Source organism: Salmo salar, chromosome ssa15 (assembly GCF_905237065.1).
Source record: "Salmo salar chromosome ssa15, Ssal_v3.1, whole genome shotgun sequence".
Classification (NCBI taxonomy): Eukaryota; Metazoa; Chordata; class Actinopteri; order Salmoniformes; family Salmonidae; genus Salmo; species Salmo salar.
In genome coordinates this window covers 41,904,487-41,918,337 of record NC_059456.1, presented here as the reverse complement: position 1 = coordinate 41,918,337, position 13,851 = coordinate 41,904,487, and the positions used below count along the sequence as shown (strand labels likewise).

Genomic DNA, 13,851 nt, shown 5'->3' with positions numbered 1-13,851 from the left:
ACCATAATGATCTCGCTGCAATCCCCTAGGATCTAGTAAGGAAATATACCACTAATTAAAAAGACAACAGACAACAGGATTAAACCGGGAAAAAAGCAAATCAAGTGCGATGTTTATTTGGCCGGTTACTTCTTGACCTCTATGCTACTTCATGTCAGTGAGTGACCTTGTTTCTTAAACTCAACTAGGTGTTGGGATGGTGTCTGTGGGGGAGGTAGAACAGTGAGGAGAGAGGAAGAGAGCCTAGAGTAGAGACGGAGGCCGACTGCAGGCTAGACCACTGGGTATGGGAGGTGATCAGCTAAACTCTACTTCTCTGCGACCACCACTGCTTCCTATTCTGTTCCTATCCTGCCAGAGCTCAAGCGCTGCCTCCTGAAGCGTTAGGGGAAACTAAAAGGGTTAAGGTAAGGGTTAGGGTTAGCTAAAAGGGTTAAGGTTAGGGTTAGCTAACATGCTAAGTACACTACATGACCAAAAGTATGTGGACACGGGACACCTGCTTCTCGAATGTCTTATTCCAAAATCATGGGCATTAATATGGAGTTTGTCCCCCCCTTTGCTGCTATAACAGCCTCCACTCTTCTGGGAAGGCTTTCCACTAGATGTTGGAACATTGCTGGAGGGACTTGCATACATTCAGCCACAAGAGCATTAGTGAGGTTGGGCACTGATGTAGGGCGATTAGGCCTGGCTCGCAGTCGGCTTTCCAATTCAACCCAAAGTTGTTCAATGGGGTTGAGGTCAGGGCTCTGTGCAGGCCAGTCAAGTTCTTCCACACCGTTCTCGACAAACCATTTCTGTATGGATCTCGCTTTGTATACAGAGGCATTGTCATACTGAAAGAGGAAAGGGCCTTCCCCAAACTGTTGCCACAAAGTTTGAAGCACAGAATCATCTAGAATGTCATTATATATTGTAGCGTTAAGATCTCCCTTCACTGGAACTAAAGGGCCTAGCCTGAATCATGAAAACAGTCCCAGACCATTATGCCTCCTCCACCAAACTTTACAGTTGGCACTGGGCATTTGAGCAGGTCGCGTTCTCCTGGCATCTGCCAAACCCAGATTTGTCCGTCGGACTACCAGATGGTGAAGCGTGATTCATCACGCCAAAGGACACGTTTCCACTGCTCCAGAGTCCAATGACGGCGAGCTTTACACCACTCCAGTCAAAGCTTGGCATTGCACATGGTGATCTTAGGCTTGTGTGCTGCTGTTCGGCCATGGAAACCCATTTCATGAAGCTCCCAACGAACAGTTCTTGTGCTGACATTGCTTCCAGAGGCAGTTGGGAACTTGCTAGTGTGTTGCAACCGAGGACAGACGATTTTTATGCGCCTCAGCACTTGGCGGTCCCATTCTGTGAGCTTGTGTGGCCTACCACCTTGCAGCTGGGCCGTTGTTGGTCCTAGAAGTTGACACTTCACAATAACAGCACTTACAGTTGACCGGGACAGCTCTAGCAGGGCAGAAATTTCACAAACTGATGGAAAGGTGGCGCCACGTTGAAAGTCCCTTAACTCTTCATTAAGGCCATTCTACTGCCAATGTGCTTGTTTTTATACACCTGTCAGCAATGGGTATCTGAAATACCCGTATCAACTCATTTGAATGGGTGTCCAGAAACATACTTTTGTATATATAGTGTAGTTGCAAAGTAATTAAAAAGTAGTAAGTAGTTGAAAAGTTGCTAATTAGCTAAAGCTGTCCGTGATAAGATTCGAACTTGCAACCTTTGGGTTGCTAGACGTTCGTGTTACATGCCCGACCAACCTTTCATTTTTGCCCTATGTAATCATACCCAACGTAACATATTCTAAATGGAGTGTCTCAGATTTACATACGGAATAATACCAAATGCTCCGAGACTAGGTTGAAACTCGTCACTCATGGTCATGCCAAACAATGTTTGGTTTAACAATGAAGAATGGAGCTGGCAAGAGCACAATCAGACCTTGGACCAGGCTACCAAACACCTGCAGAGATGTGACTTTTACATCACTGTGGTGTCGTACTGAGAAAAACAAACACTAAACTGTCCCTTTAGATCATTTTGGGGATTTACTGCTCTTCACACCAGTCAGTGTGATGGGTCACAAGATTTAGTCATGTCTAATTGATTCCCAGAGGGTCTGCAGCAGGGGCCTGGGGGAATAGTCTCTGGTCCTGTCCAGATCTACACCTCAGCAGGCAGTTAGCCCCATTCCTGACTTAGAGGACAGCCCATCACCTGACTGCATCTCAGTTGTGTTGAACTGCTTACTTTCCCAGTTACCTCCTATTGTTCGGTTTGACTATTCACATAATGCACTATCTGTTGAATAGTTTGACACCTCTGAATAACATGGGATAATGTAAGTGGAAACCTTTATTTTTTGCCAAAATGTTTGTACAACGCAAGCTTTCCAGCCACAGGTTTGATCTGTCTCCACCAGAATTGAACGATTCAAAAACTTTGGGTCTTCCAAAGTCTTAGTTACTTCCAACTTTTAGCTTTGACAAACTACCAGCTGACCAAAACAGGATATAGTTACCAGTCCCATCCATCACAAACACAGGGGTTGGGTACAGAACGTGGCTCAATGAGAAATAGTTCATGATAAATGACAAATCACAAGTAATCTTCTCAGATGACTGAGTCAGTAATAACAGCAGATCTAGCTGTAAACAAAAATGGCTACAATGGTAATTCAGGCAATTAACTTAAAAACAAAACAGTTAGAATCAAATGTAACTTTAAATATCTACTTGTGAAACAATATCTATCATTACTACCATTAACTTGTATATTTTTTACTTAAAATAAAAACTCATTTAGAATATGTACATTGCATTCAGTCACAAAATGCCACATATTCTAGTTGACATAAAAATACTTGATTTGGTTTGAGAATGCACAGGATAAAACACCAATGTTGCCAGATGGCTACCACACTACACAGCATTGTGCAGAATGTCACAGTATAAAACTTGGTGAAAATACTTGAATAAAATAAAGGAACATTAAAAAAAAATCACGTCATTATTGACACATTTTATTTTTTAAAGTACGGTCTTAAATAACTTAAGGTTTGTGGTGCTTGAACGGATACTGTCTATAAGCGCCTTTGCAAATTCTAATGGTTTTAAATAAGATGATGTGTATGTAGATTTAATAACAGATGGGTTGTCTTCCCTCTGAAACAGTGACTATCACAGGAGCACTAAGCAACACCACCATCCAGAGGACTGGGGAGGAATTTGACAGAACCTGAGGTAGCAAAGACAAATAATAGACTTTGGGTATAAAACGCAATCTCGCATAGCGCATTTAAAACCACCAAATATATTTTCAGTTTTTTTTACACTCTCAGTTAACACTAGGCTACATATCTCTATATAAAAAAATATACATAATTTAAGACCCAAAAAACCTAAACGCAATTTTGTGACAACGTCGTGATCCTAAGGGAGAACGTTAGTCCTATGTCAACTGTACAGGGGGAAAAAAGAGCATTTAAATCCCATCATTCACAATATACACAAGTAATGTATACCAAAGGTATCATTACAAAATACTTCAAAATAAAAGCCAAGAAAATATTGTATACTTCGAATATGGGAGCAAAGAAAACTTTAACACAGACCAAATATAAAATGTTAACAGGTATCTTTCAGTAAAAAAAATGTACACATATATACACATCACTAGATTCTGAGGCTTATTTTTTCAAATGTTTCTCTCCAAACAAAGGCATTAACCAAATTCAGCCAGCCAATGAGTGTTTACCTTCCTAAAACCATGTAACTTGAAAAGAAAGCTGCTCCTGTGGTACTTCCAAGAATCAAGCTTCCCCCTTTCCAAAATTCAAATGTTCTCAACCTAACTTGCAAACAACTTGTTTTTTCTCAGTGAACTCATGCAGCCATGAAATGAGTCGTAAGCTTGCAGAACTGAAGGGCGTGGCGTGGGGGCAGGGGTGGCATTGGCCTCAGTAGACTCTGGGGATGATGCGGTAGCGGACCTCTCGGCAGTAGTCATCCCACGCCGAGCCGTACTTCCTCCTGCACTGGGCCTCATCTCGGGCCTCCCGGTGAACCAGTAGGATGGATAGGTAGATCACATAGAAGTATGGCAGGATGTGGGTGAACCCTACAGGTCAACCACAGACAACACAAAAGGTCAACATACACTACAGTGTCTCATCTTCGCACTATACACCCATCAAAACACATCTAGCTTTACTGGGCTGTTTCTGATGCCTTGTCAGTACAACATGCACACAAAAAACAAATACCTGGTAACTAACTAGCTGATTTAACTAGCTGAACTAGCCATCACTCACCACAGGGTAGGGACCATGCCAGAGCCATGATGAGGTCCCCCAGGTAGTTGGGGTGACGGACTAGCCCCCACAGACCAGATACCAGGAGACTCTTCCCAGTGGCAGTAGGGATAGTCTTCAGATCTGGAAAACACAGAGATGCAGTGAGTCCAACAACATGATGGGGACTAACTCCATCCCTTTATCAAGGCAGGGAGCCTGCAAATGGCTAATGTTTATACATGAATAAGATACACTGGGACTGAGGACTTACGGGATAATGTGGGGTCTGATGGATTTCTTCTGAAGCAGTTTTTCTGTGAGTTTGCTTTACGGAAGATGCTAAATCCAATGACTAACAAATGATGTAAAGAAAATGTCACTGTTAGTCATACAACAAAAAGAATATCACAGATGACACGTAGGACTAATATGAACATAAGCCAATACTAAAGGTCTGAGTACTGAGGCAGTACTACCGACTAACCATTGAGAGTGACGATGCCTACGATCCAGGGCAGAGAGAGGTGATTGGGGTGGTGAACCAGGTAGTAGGCTTGGAGACTGAAGGTGAAGGGGACCCACATCAAGTCTCCAAATGCCAGCATGAAGCCAAACCCATCATGGGTAATATCCATATAGCTCAGCACGCCCTCCTGGGGAGCAACAATCCACCATTAGATTACAACCAAATAAATGGACTAAACACCAAATCAGGCAGAAAGAAAAAGCAGGTTTTGTACCTCATGCCAGAAGGCATCAAGCACATAGAGCAGGTGGAAGCAGTTGACCAGGATCATGGCTGGTGAGGGGTAGTCCAGGTGGTGGAGTTGCATCTCAGCCAGAGCCATGGCAGCGTTGATCACCAGCTGGACAGAACAGAGATGTCAAAATCTAATCAAATTGTATTGGTCACATACACATATTTAGCAGAAGTTACTGCAGGCGTAAAGAAATGCTTGTGTTCCTAGCTCCAACAGTGCAGTAGTACCTAACAATTCACAAATCTAAAAGTAAAGTAATGGAATTAAGATCACAGGTCTGATTAAACACTCGTTGAACAGACAGTTAAACAAACTGGCTCCAAAATGTACAGTAGAATTATTTTGGGATTTATTCAAAGCAGTTTACATTTTACCACTAGAGGGAGTAATGAACAGAATGGGAAATTGAACAGAGTTTATTTTGTTTTTGCAGTTGTGTTTGAGGAAATAAACAGCTTAATCTACACTAAATGTCTCTAATATACAGCTGAAAAGTACTTTAATGGAAATATTTCAGTACACTACAGTCAAACTTACCCAACCAATCAATCCTGGGCGCAGCTCACAGAAGTATTTGAGATCAAAGCCTTTGATCCGGGGGTTAAGTTCACTTCCCATGAAGAAGTCATAAATAACACTCCCTGAGGTGAGAAGAACAAATTAATCATATTATGTTGACCATTTGTGAGGCATCATCATGCAAATTGGTAGTACAGAAATACAGCTTTCACCTCAAGGATTGGAATGCATTCTCCTGTCAGAATTAATTGAACATTTGATGCCAAAATGGTGGATACTTTACCTAATTCTATAGCTCTGGATCAATTCACCTTTGCTCTTAACCTTATGCTGGTCCATGTCATAATAGAGCCATTTCATGGAATCATATCACACCCAGAATGTAGAAGAATGTTTACCAGTGACAACTACACACTAACACCCACTCACCAGAGTTTCCTCCAGGGGCCAGCAGGTCCTGGGTTGCCCAGCGAGAGCGGACATACAGGTAGACACTAAGCAGGACAGAGCAGAGCAGGGAAGACACAGCCAGCTGGAGGAAGTGGCTGTGGATGTAGCTGAGGTCTATATTGTGGTGCACTGCAGCCCCCAGGGCAGCCACCGTCAGCACAAAGGCATAGAGGGCTGGTGGTGGAGGAGAGGGAGACATACAGGGTTAATACGCAGTACATCAACCAAAAGGTATTTCCTAGTTTCCTTTCACGACTTACATGTTAATGAAATACATTGGCATTGTGCTTTACTACAGCTATCAAAGTGCTGGGGGTAACAGACTAGTTCATCTCATTTCATTCCTTTGAAATGAAAAAAAAATATTAAAAAAAGACAAAACACAGAAAAGTGCCTCACTGTTCATTCTGTACTTCAGCCTCTCTCCATTCTTCAGTGGCATTCCTTCCACAACCTGGGGGTGACAAAAGCACACAGGTTGGACATTCATTCAACCTTACAGGATATACATTATCTGAGAGGGTAAATGTAGATAGGACAGGTGACTTTATGTACAGCATCCCTTTTACTAATGTCTCCCAGACCTAGAGAACATGTGATTTCCTGGGAGCCATATGGTGAAAGTTTCATACATTCTGAAAAAGACACGTGTGCTTCAACGTTTTTCAGAAGGAAGATCAGGAGATTATGAAAATAAGAACAAAATGTCCCATTCTCTCCTGTAGAGTTCCAGTGTGGACCGTAGCCTACTCCCGCTGATTAATCTCATTTCTCTCCTCTGCTCCGGCTAATGAGCAGAAATGAGACGTGAGCGCTGGTCATGTGCTCTGTTCAGGTCACAGATGGGAGTCATGTGCACTGCCTGTACTCTCAGGGGCGGTTGGTGTGTTTATTTGCCAGTGTGTGTACAGTCTTCAGAGGGGGTGGCAGTAGAAATTCTAAGAATGCAGTCATCTATGGTTCAGTTCTTTTTTCTCTCCACAATGACAAGAACAGAATTTGGTGATTCTGATTCTACATGTGTGCCAACAGAGCAGTGAGGTGGGCGGTCATGGTACCTTTCCAACAGGCAGCACGTAGAGCAGGGCCTGGAAGAGCAACCAGAGGACCACCATGCCAAACACCTGTAGGTCCCACAGGGAGTCAAGGGCAGGCAGAGGGGGGGAGCTCATCAGGCTAGCATCCTCCTGACTGCAAACCACCATCAGTCCCAACACCGTCGCAGGCAGGAGCAGAGTCATGCAGAACACTCCTGCAAATACAGGGGGAAAGACACTGAGTGACTGGAGCCAAGGGAAGTCAGCCTGGTCCTTCTCCAACTGTCTGACTTATGGTTTACCCTGTTACCGGCCCCTCAAGAAATATATTGTCAAAGGATTTACAGACCTAGTCTGGGTACCAGTTTGTTTAGCTATCATTCCACTCCTTACCACGCTAAACATCTGACATATGACACGGAGCGAAAGGAGTAGAATGTTAGCTAAACAGAAGGTACCCAGGCTAGTGCAGACAAGAACCCTAGTGCAATTTGATTGGCAAAACATTGTGCAGACTACCACCATTGTTTTTTCCCTCACTTTATCCAGCACACAACAAGATGGGATAGGCACAGCAACCCCATTTCTCAGTTTCTCACCTAGCCTCCCTCCAAACTCCAGCTCAGTGGTGATGGGGGCTGTGGCTACTGCAGGCTTCTGCTCAACCTCCTCCGTCTGCTCGGCTGGCTTGGCGTCACCGTCATCCTTCCTGCGTCTCAAGTTGTAGCGGCTCTCTACTACTTTCTTCTCTGGCTCCATCTCTGCAGGCTTCTGGAAGTAGACACACAAGGGACAGGCTGAGTGGTATTTATTTACACAGACATGAACAACATGTTTAACCAACTGTGACTTGAGCTTATGGGGGAGGTTATCGTGGAATAGACAACGTTTGGTCTCACACAGCTGGTGAGATGGGGGGGGGGTAAAGTGTAATTCAGAGTCTACAGACAGGATAGTCCGGCGTCTCATTGTGACACATAGCCCGAACGTGCACCTCCCCAATATTACCAACCAACATAGCCTTTATTAATTTGAATGTGTTGACAGTTGGAGAAATTTCTTGAGCCGTGCTCAGAATTCAGAAAGTACGAAAGCCAGAGGTGAAATATTCTAGAACACTGCTGCGTGTACACGTACATGATTTGGTTGATAGAGCCGCTTAAGAGGGCAGGGGGCAGACACAGCACGAATGCCTGAGTCTAAAGTAAGGGGCAATGGAGCTTGTGAATTTGATGTAGCCTACAGGCCTTGCTGTTTCACAGGTCAGACAAACATGGGGAAAATACGACAGCAAAATAAGACTATAATAAAAGGTGCAATGTCTCACTATACAGGCCCAAATCTATGATGCAAAGCCAGTGAATTCAGTGACAGGCAGACACTATGAGCGTTCCTGTCATGCCCATCCATTCTATTTGCCAAACAAATTAGCTTTAGATGTGCATCTGCTATTAAAAGGAAAAGTGAACACATATCTTGTTATATCAGGAAATACCATAAACCATTGTTTGGTTTTACTACTAAGTTGGCAGTGTTACATGGCCACGGGCATACTGATAGCCAAAGTCTTGGTATTTGTTTAACGTAAACTTGTCCTCAGAGCCTCTGAGGAGAGCAGAGAAAACAGGCAGCACATGTTACAACAGCATGTGACTGACTGATGGAACATTAGCAAGACGCTAAGTGGTGTGCGTGTGTAGCTCAGTCAGGCTGACTCCCCCATGCAGTCCTCCCAACACACAGGAGGTACAACATGCACGCATCATGACATTCCTACAAGCCGATTTACAAACAAGCTTTACAGCTAGGGACAGTTCCATTGCCTAATGCCATGACTTTGGTTCATCTTGCTTACAGCCCAACACAAACTTTTATTTTGTTCTAGGAGCATTGAGATAATTACAGATGGACAGGGAAAAAAAGAAAAATTGTATTCCTGAAGTACATATCTAGAAGTCTCACCTCGTTGACTTTGTTAGCAGTATCATTCTCCTCTGTCTTTTCATGCTTATTGTTGATATTGTTCTCAATTGGCTTTGCCTGTGGTAAATTAAAATGGAGTGAAGGAAGCAAAAACATCAACATGCAGAAAAAGGAACATGATGACCAACACCGCATGTCTAAGCAAAGATGGACCCACCGAATTAACACTATAAGAGGTTAATTCACACTACACAAAAAAAAAACAGGTCTATTACGCCATTGTTTGCTAATGCTTGATCTATTAAATAATGCCATCTCTGAGGCCATACATTTTACAGTACATCCTGAATACACAAACTCAGGCAGCAAACAAACATCAGTAGAGCAATATTTCAAAACAAAAAGCCATTCTAAATCCCAGCAGTGAGTGTGACATCACATGCTCCTCACCACAGGAACGAGTCTGACCTCCAGCACTTCTTTCAGTTTGGGCTCCTTGCGTGCGTTGTGGGTCTCCGCGATGAAGGTGCTGCTGACAGTGCGTGACGAGGAGCGCCTGGTGGTCCTGGCCGGGCTACGGGAGCGACTGCGCCGCCGCGACGGGGAGTGTGAGCGAGAACGAGAGCGACGGCTTGGTTTGAACCCAGTGGGATTCTGGAACATAAGTTACAGCATTTAGCAAGGTTACAACTTATTACATAACTGAATTGTAAAAGGCAGCGCCAATGGAGCAATCAACTTATCATAAAAGGCTCATAACATTTGATTATGAACTACAATAATATTATAAGCTCAAAATGTCTGAACATTCTCAAGGTATAAAAACACCATCCAAAAGAGAAGTCACATTGTGACATTTATATTAATCTGGGTCACGTCTTCAGTGACATGGTTGCCATGGAGATAGATTGTGCTACTACCTTCATGTCAGCCTCTCTGAGCTCCAGTTCGGTGCCGTCCTTGTAGATAACAGTGTAGAGCTGATTCTTGGCATCGTAGCTCAGCACCTTGACCTCGTAGAACAGGCTGCTGCCGGGCCAGCGGCCCATCACTGTGTCCCCACTCTGAAACTTGGTACTCGGCATCCTCATTTACCTGACAGAGAGAGAGAGAGAGACACAAGTTTTAAAAAACTGGGGAAATACAAGAGGATTTTGAACCTTTGAACTAAGACCGAAATTATTATTTCAGTGTTAAGACATGCTGCTTCTGTTTTCTCTTTCACTTTACCCTGACAAATTTAACAAAGGTAGCAAATTGTAAGTAGGCCTATCACGTTAGATAAACTTTTTCAAATGAATCAGGTGTGCATACCAAAACCGTGCAGGATGGGGGAGAACGCTCCTTTACAACATTTCCCCAATCACGCGCTCCAGTGGCTCTACTTGACTTTGGCGTGAGCGGCTTACGCTAGATGAGACATTTACATTGCGCATTAAGAAAATGTAAAGGGGGACAGACGCGTTTAAGGCTTGACACAATGGAGCAGTGAGGTCAGCGGTATGGAAGGGGCTGCGGAGCTCACAGAAGTGCTGACGTGCCTGTCCCCACTAGGTTTAACTCTGTAGTTTTAAACTCGACATTGCCACTCCAGCCCCCTTTGTCACTCTTTCAATAGCCTTTGTACACTGGATTCGAGTAACGGTCAGGTAACATCAAAAAATGCATTTTAGAAGTTTGACAGACATTGGAAGTTGTGCTTCTATGTCTACCCATAAACCAACACTTCATATCAACAAGTTGAAGCCCAATATTTTTGGACCACAAACTGTCAATACACATTACACACACACTTTGAAAACCTAGATCCTCATCAAAGCAGATATTATTTAAATAGAGGGAAAAATAGATGTGAAATGCCTGACATATATTCCCAACTAATTCCACAGCTCTTGTCCTTGTAACGACCACAATCAACTACTCAGCACTGGCCTGGGTCATATTTCTCATCTAATATAAGTCAAAACGGGACACCACAGCTGCCGAAATGTTTTAGAAAACGAATAAATAAAAAAAGTATCATTTTCCTAACGGCCGACATAGATTATAAATAGAAGCAGTGAGCCCACTAATCTAGTAAAGCACATTCCATAACATCTCCATTAAATTATACCAACACTGACACACCGAAAGGCTCTGTGATGGTGTCCTGGCGTCCCTGCTGAATTCCATATGGTTAAAGGTATAACTAAACGATGCGGACAGTGTTCCCTACTCCAGGAATGATGAAAGGATGCGCGGTATGACGTGGGTGGAGCTTTGAATGTTAGCCCATACCTTTTGTGTCATACCTCGGGCACACAGCCTTTTAAATACAACACCCAAAAGTAAAATAGTTTCAATTAATCGATCGAAATACTCTAATGGGAGTTTGTAATTGGTTTTATAGAAAGTAAATTCACCCAGCCCCCGCTAGGAGTTCATTAGCCTTAGAAGTTCAGCCGCCAGCTTCCTCGATGTGACTGAATGATGGATGTTGCGCGCAAGTCAGTGTTGAACATATTCCCATAGAATTAGACGTTTAAAGTTACTTTAGAAATATATATTTTTATATCTGGGATTTTTTTTATTTTTATCTGTGGATGTTTGGTCGGAGATATATTTAGCTATCTATAGCTAGCTAACTTAGTTGGTCAGAAAAACAAGAAAGTGAGCAACAAAAAACTAACGTTATCTACAACAACAAAAAAAGGGGGCTAGCTAACGGTAGGCTAGCTAGCCATTTTAGCTAATCATTAGATTGAATTGGAAGAGCAATCAGAACGGTGTAGCTAAGCTAACTTTAGCGGTTAGCCAAAGTCAACTATCAAAAGGGGCAACCCAAAATATGAATCAATGTGCAAAAGGTAACCTTAGACTCGTGGTAAAGATTGTTCGAATGTATCTGCTCCTTTAATGATCATAGCTCCAAGTGACAGCGGGATGGAGGGAAAACGTCATGAATTCAAACCTTTGTTAGTAATTGTTGACCTAACTAGCTAGCTAATAACAGGCGAACTAAACTCGGCGACCAAGCATATCATTTATGTCGTCAACGGTCTGTCATTGGGATAGGTCAACTAACGTTATAGATACCTATGTTCCAGGGCATGTTTACGTTTTTGCAACTGTAAACACCGCACCGACGCATAAATAAGTCTAAAATAGCTGAATGTGTAGAGGCAAAACTAATAGTTAGCCACTAATATAAAATGTAAAAAATAAGTTGTTAGCTAGATAACGAAATATGCTCAGCTGTAGTGGTTACTGTAGCTAACTTTAGCTAGCTGACCCCACGCAACCTCAAAACACACTCAAGAAAACCCGTTAGCTAGCGGCCAAGTTCTCAACAAAGACATTTAAAAAGTGACCACATTTATGCACAATAAATGGTAAATATGCATCAACGCTATTACCTTTAGATAACACGGACGAATCCAATTAGGAAAATAAGATATGTATCCTGTTAAAAACGTGGAACAAAAATATAGCTAGCTATATTTGTAAAATCCGTAGCTGAATATAGAGCGCGTTCTCCCTCCCTCTATCCGCGAGACCCACCAGTCTATGATGGCGCGAAGCTCGCTGATTGGCTACAAAGCTTTTCTTTTAAAATTATAAAATATTCTGATTGGTCGATATAGGATTTTAACAGAGTGCGGATTGGTTGTAACCGGGTTGTCCTACCACTTTCTTTGTTGACGGTGTCAGATTTCTAGCCTTGCCAGTTACTTCAGTGATTCCAACTCCGTGTACTCGGTGTCATGTGCCATCAGATTTCTACAAGCGTCAGACAAAATGGAGGAAATATTTTTTGTAATTGTATGGAAGATAATCTTTGTTTTAGTAAAAATGGAAGTTAATGTTTAAATTCATTAATTATTAATTACATCAGCATTATTGATGCTTGGAAAATGCTATATCATACAAACCCTTTCTTGATTTGATTATGTAGTAAATTGTAGAGCATTTACAACAATTTGTTAAACAAAGTAAACTCATTACAGTTGGTCATAAAAGGTTATTTAAAATGGTATTAAACTTAAAACGAAACTATCAACAATTGAAATCTGTAAATAAATGTGCATCATGTAATAACTTATTACTGCCCGTTAATTACACTAATGGAGAAAAAAAACGGTTCGACAGCACAGTTCACCAACACGTTTTTCCACTTTCTAAAATTCAAAAGTGCTCATGCATTCTAGACCTCATTAGATATTGAATCTAATTGTTAATTAATCTGACTGAAGCTGAAAACAGTGCAGAACCAGTGACACTATCTACCAAATGTCAGGTATATATTACATGTTCACAACATCTTGGTGCAGGAGTTGCTTTCAACATTACAAACCAGCTGTAACATGATGCTCTGATTTATCTTCAACACATTGGTCTAACTGAACTCACATTGTGCAATTCAATGTAGGATGTTGCTTTATAGGCTTAGAGGGAGATTGCAAAACTACATTCAAGGAGTCTGAGACATTGCGAAGAAATATTAAAAACATAGGATTATGAAGGATGATTATGATGAAACATATCTTCTCTCAGCAGTCAGTTATAACTGCATGTAAAGTCAAAACAGATGTCACAATTCAAAGTTCACACACATAGTCATTTCATGACTACGGAAGGAAATAAGAAAATATTTTGAAAATTCAAACAAACTCTACAGTCCAATTACAGCGTTTTCTCTGCCCGCTCTCTCTGAGGTCATGAAGCCAAACAGCCGCTTAGTTGATCTTCCTGTCTTACAGCAGTTTCCGCCCCTGCAGAGCATTCTCTCTATTCCGGTACAAATGAAATGCAAATGGACTGGCAGACTTCTCAGACCCTCCTCCAGGAAACATCTTTCTACTGTTCATTATGT

General features: G+C 42.2%; 1 protein-coding gene across 3 annotated transcripts; it reads right to left on the bottom strand.

Annotated features, from left to right (window-relative positions):
• Positions 1–2,352: 2,352 nt before the first annotated feature.
• Positions 2,353–12,561, bottom strand: lbr (lamin B receptor). Of its 3 annotated transcripts, none has more exons than XM_014144578.2 (14): positions 12,395–12,561; positions 9,920–10,094; positions 9,450–9,653; positions 9,039–9,116; positions 7,676–7,847; positions 7,098–7,291; positions 6,439–6,493; positions 6,019–6,213; positions 5,608–5,711; positions 5,050–5,175; positions 4,794–4,962; positions 4,581–4,661; positions 4,328–4,450; positions 2,353–4,134 (listed from the first exon to the last, which is right to left on the bottom strand). In XM_014144578.2, exons 2-14 carry the CDS (start codon positions 10,088–10,090, stop codon positions 3,974–3,976), a joined length of 1,833 nt encoding a protein of 610 aa, XP_014000053.1. In that variant the 5' UTR covers positions 10,091–10,094; positions 12,395–12,561; the 3' UTR covers positions 2,353–3,973. The 3 variants fall into 3 exon arrangements, with proteins under 3 accessions (XP_014000053.1, XP_014000055.1, XP_014000054.1); XM_014144580.2 differs by having other exon boundaries at positions 9,468–9,653; XM_014144579.2 differs by lacking the exon at positions 12,395–12,561 and adding an exon at positions 11,127–11,146.
• Between the last annotated feature and the right edge of the window lie 1,290 nt (positions 12,562–13,851).

What these genes read in the sequence shown, in the direction of transcription:
- lbr (XM_014144578.2), bottom strand. Translation starts at nt 10,090, where the DNA reads ATGAGGATGCCGAGTACCAAGTTTCAGAGTGGGGACACAGTGATGGGC. An exon ending in GCTGAAGTACAGAATGAACA is followed by an intron (nt 6,214 to 6,438) that starts GTGAGGCACTTT and finishes CTCCACCACCAG; the next exon opens with CCCTCTATGCCTTTGTGCTG. An exon ending in GGCCCCTGGAGGAAACTCTG is followed by an intron (nt 5,712 to 6,018) that starts GTGAGTGGGTGT and finishes TTCTCACCTCAG; the next exon opens with GGAGTGTTATTTATGACTTC.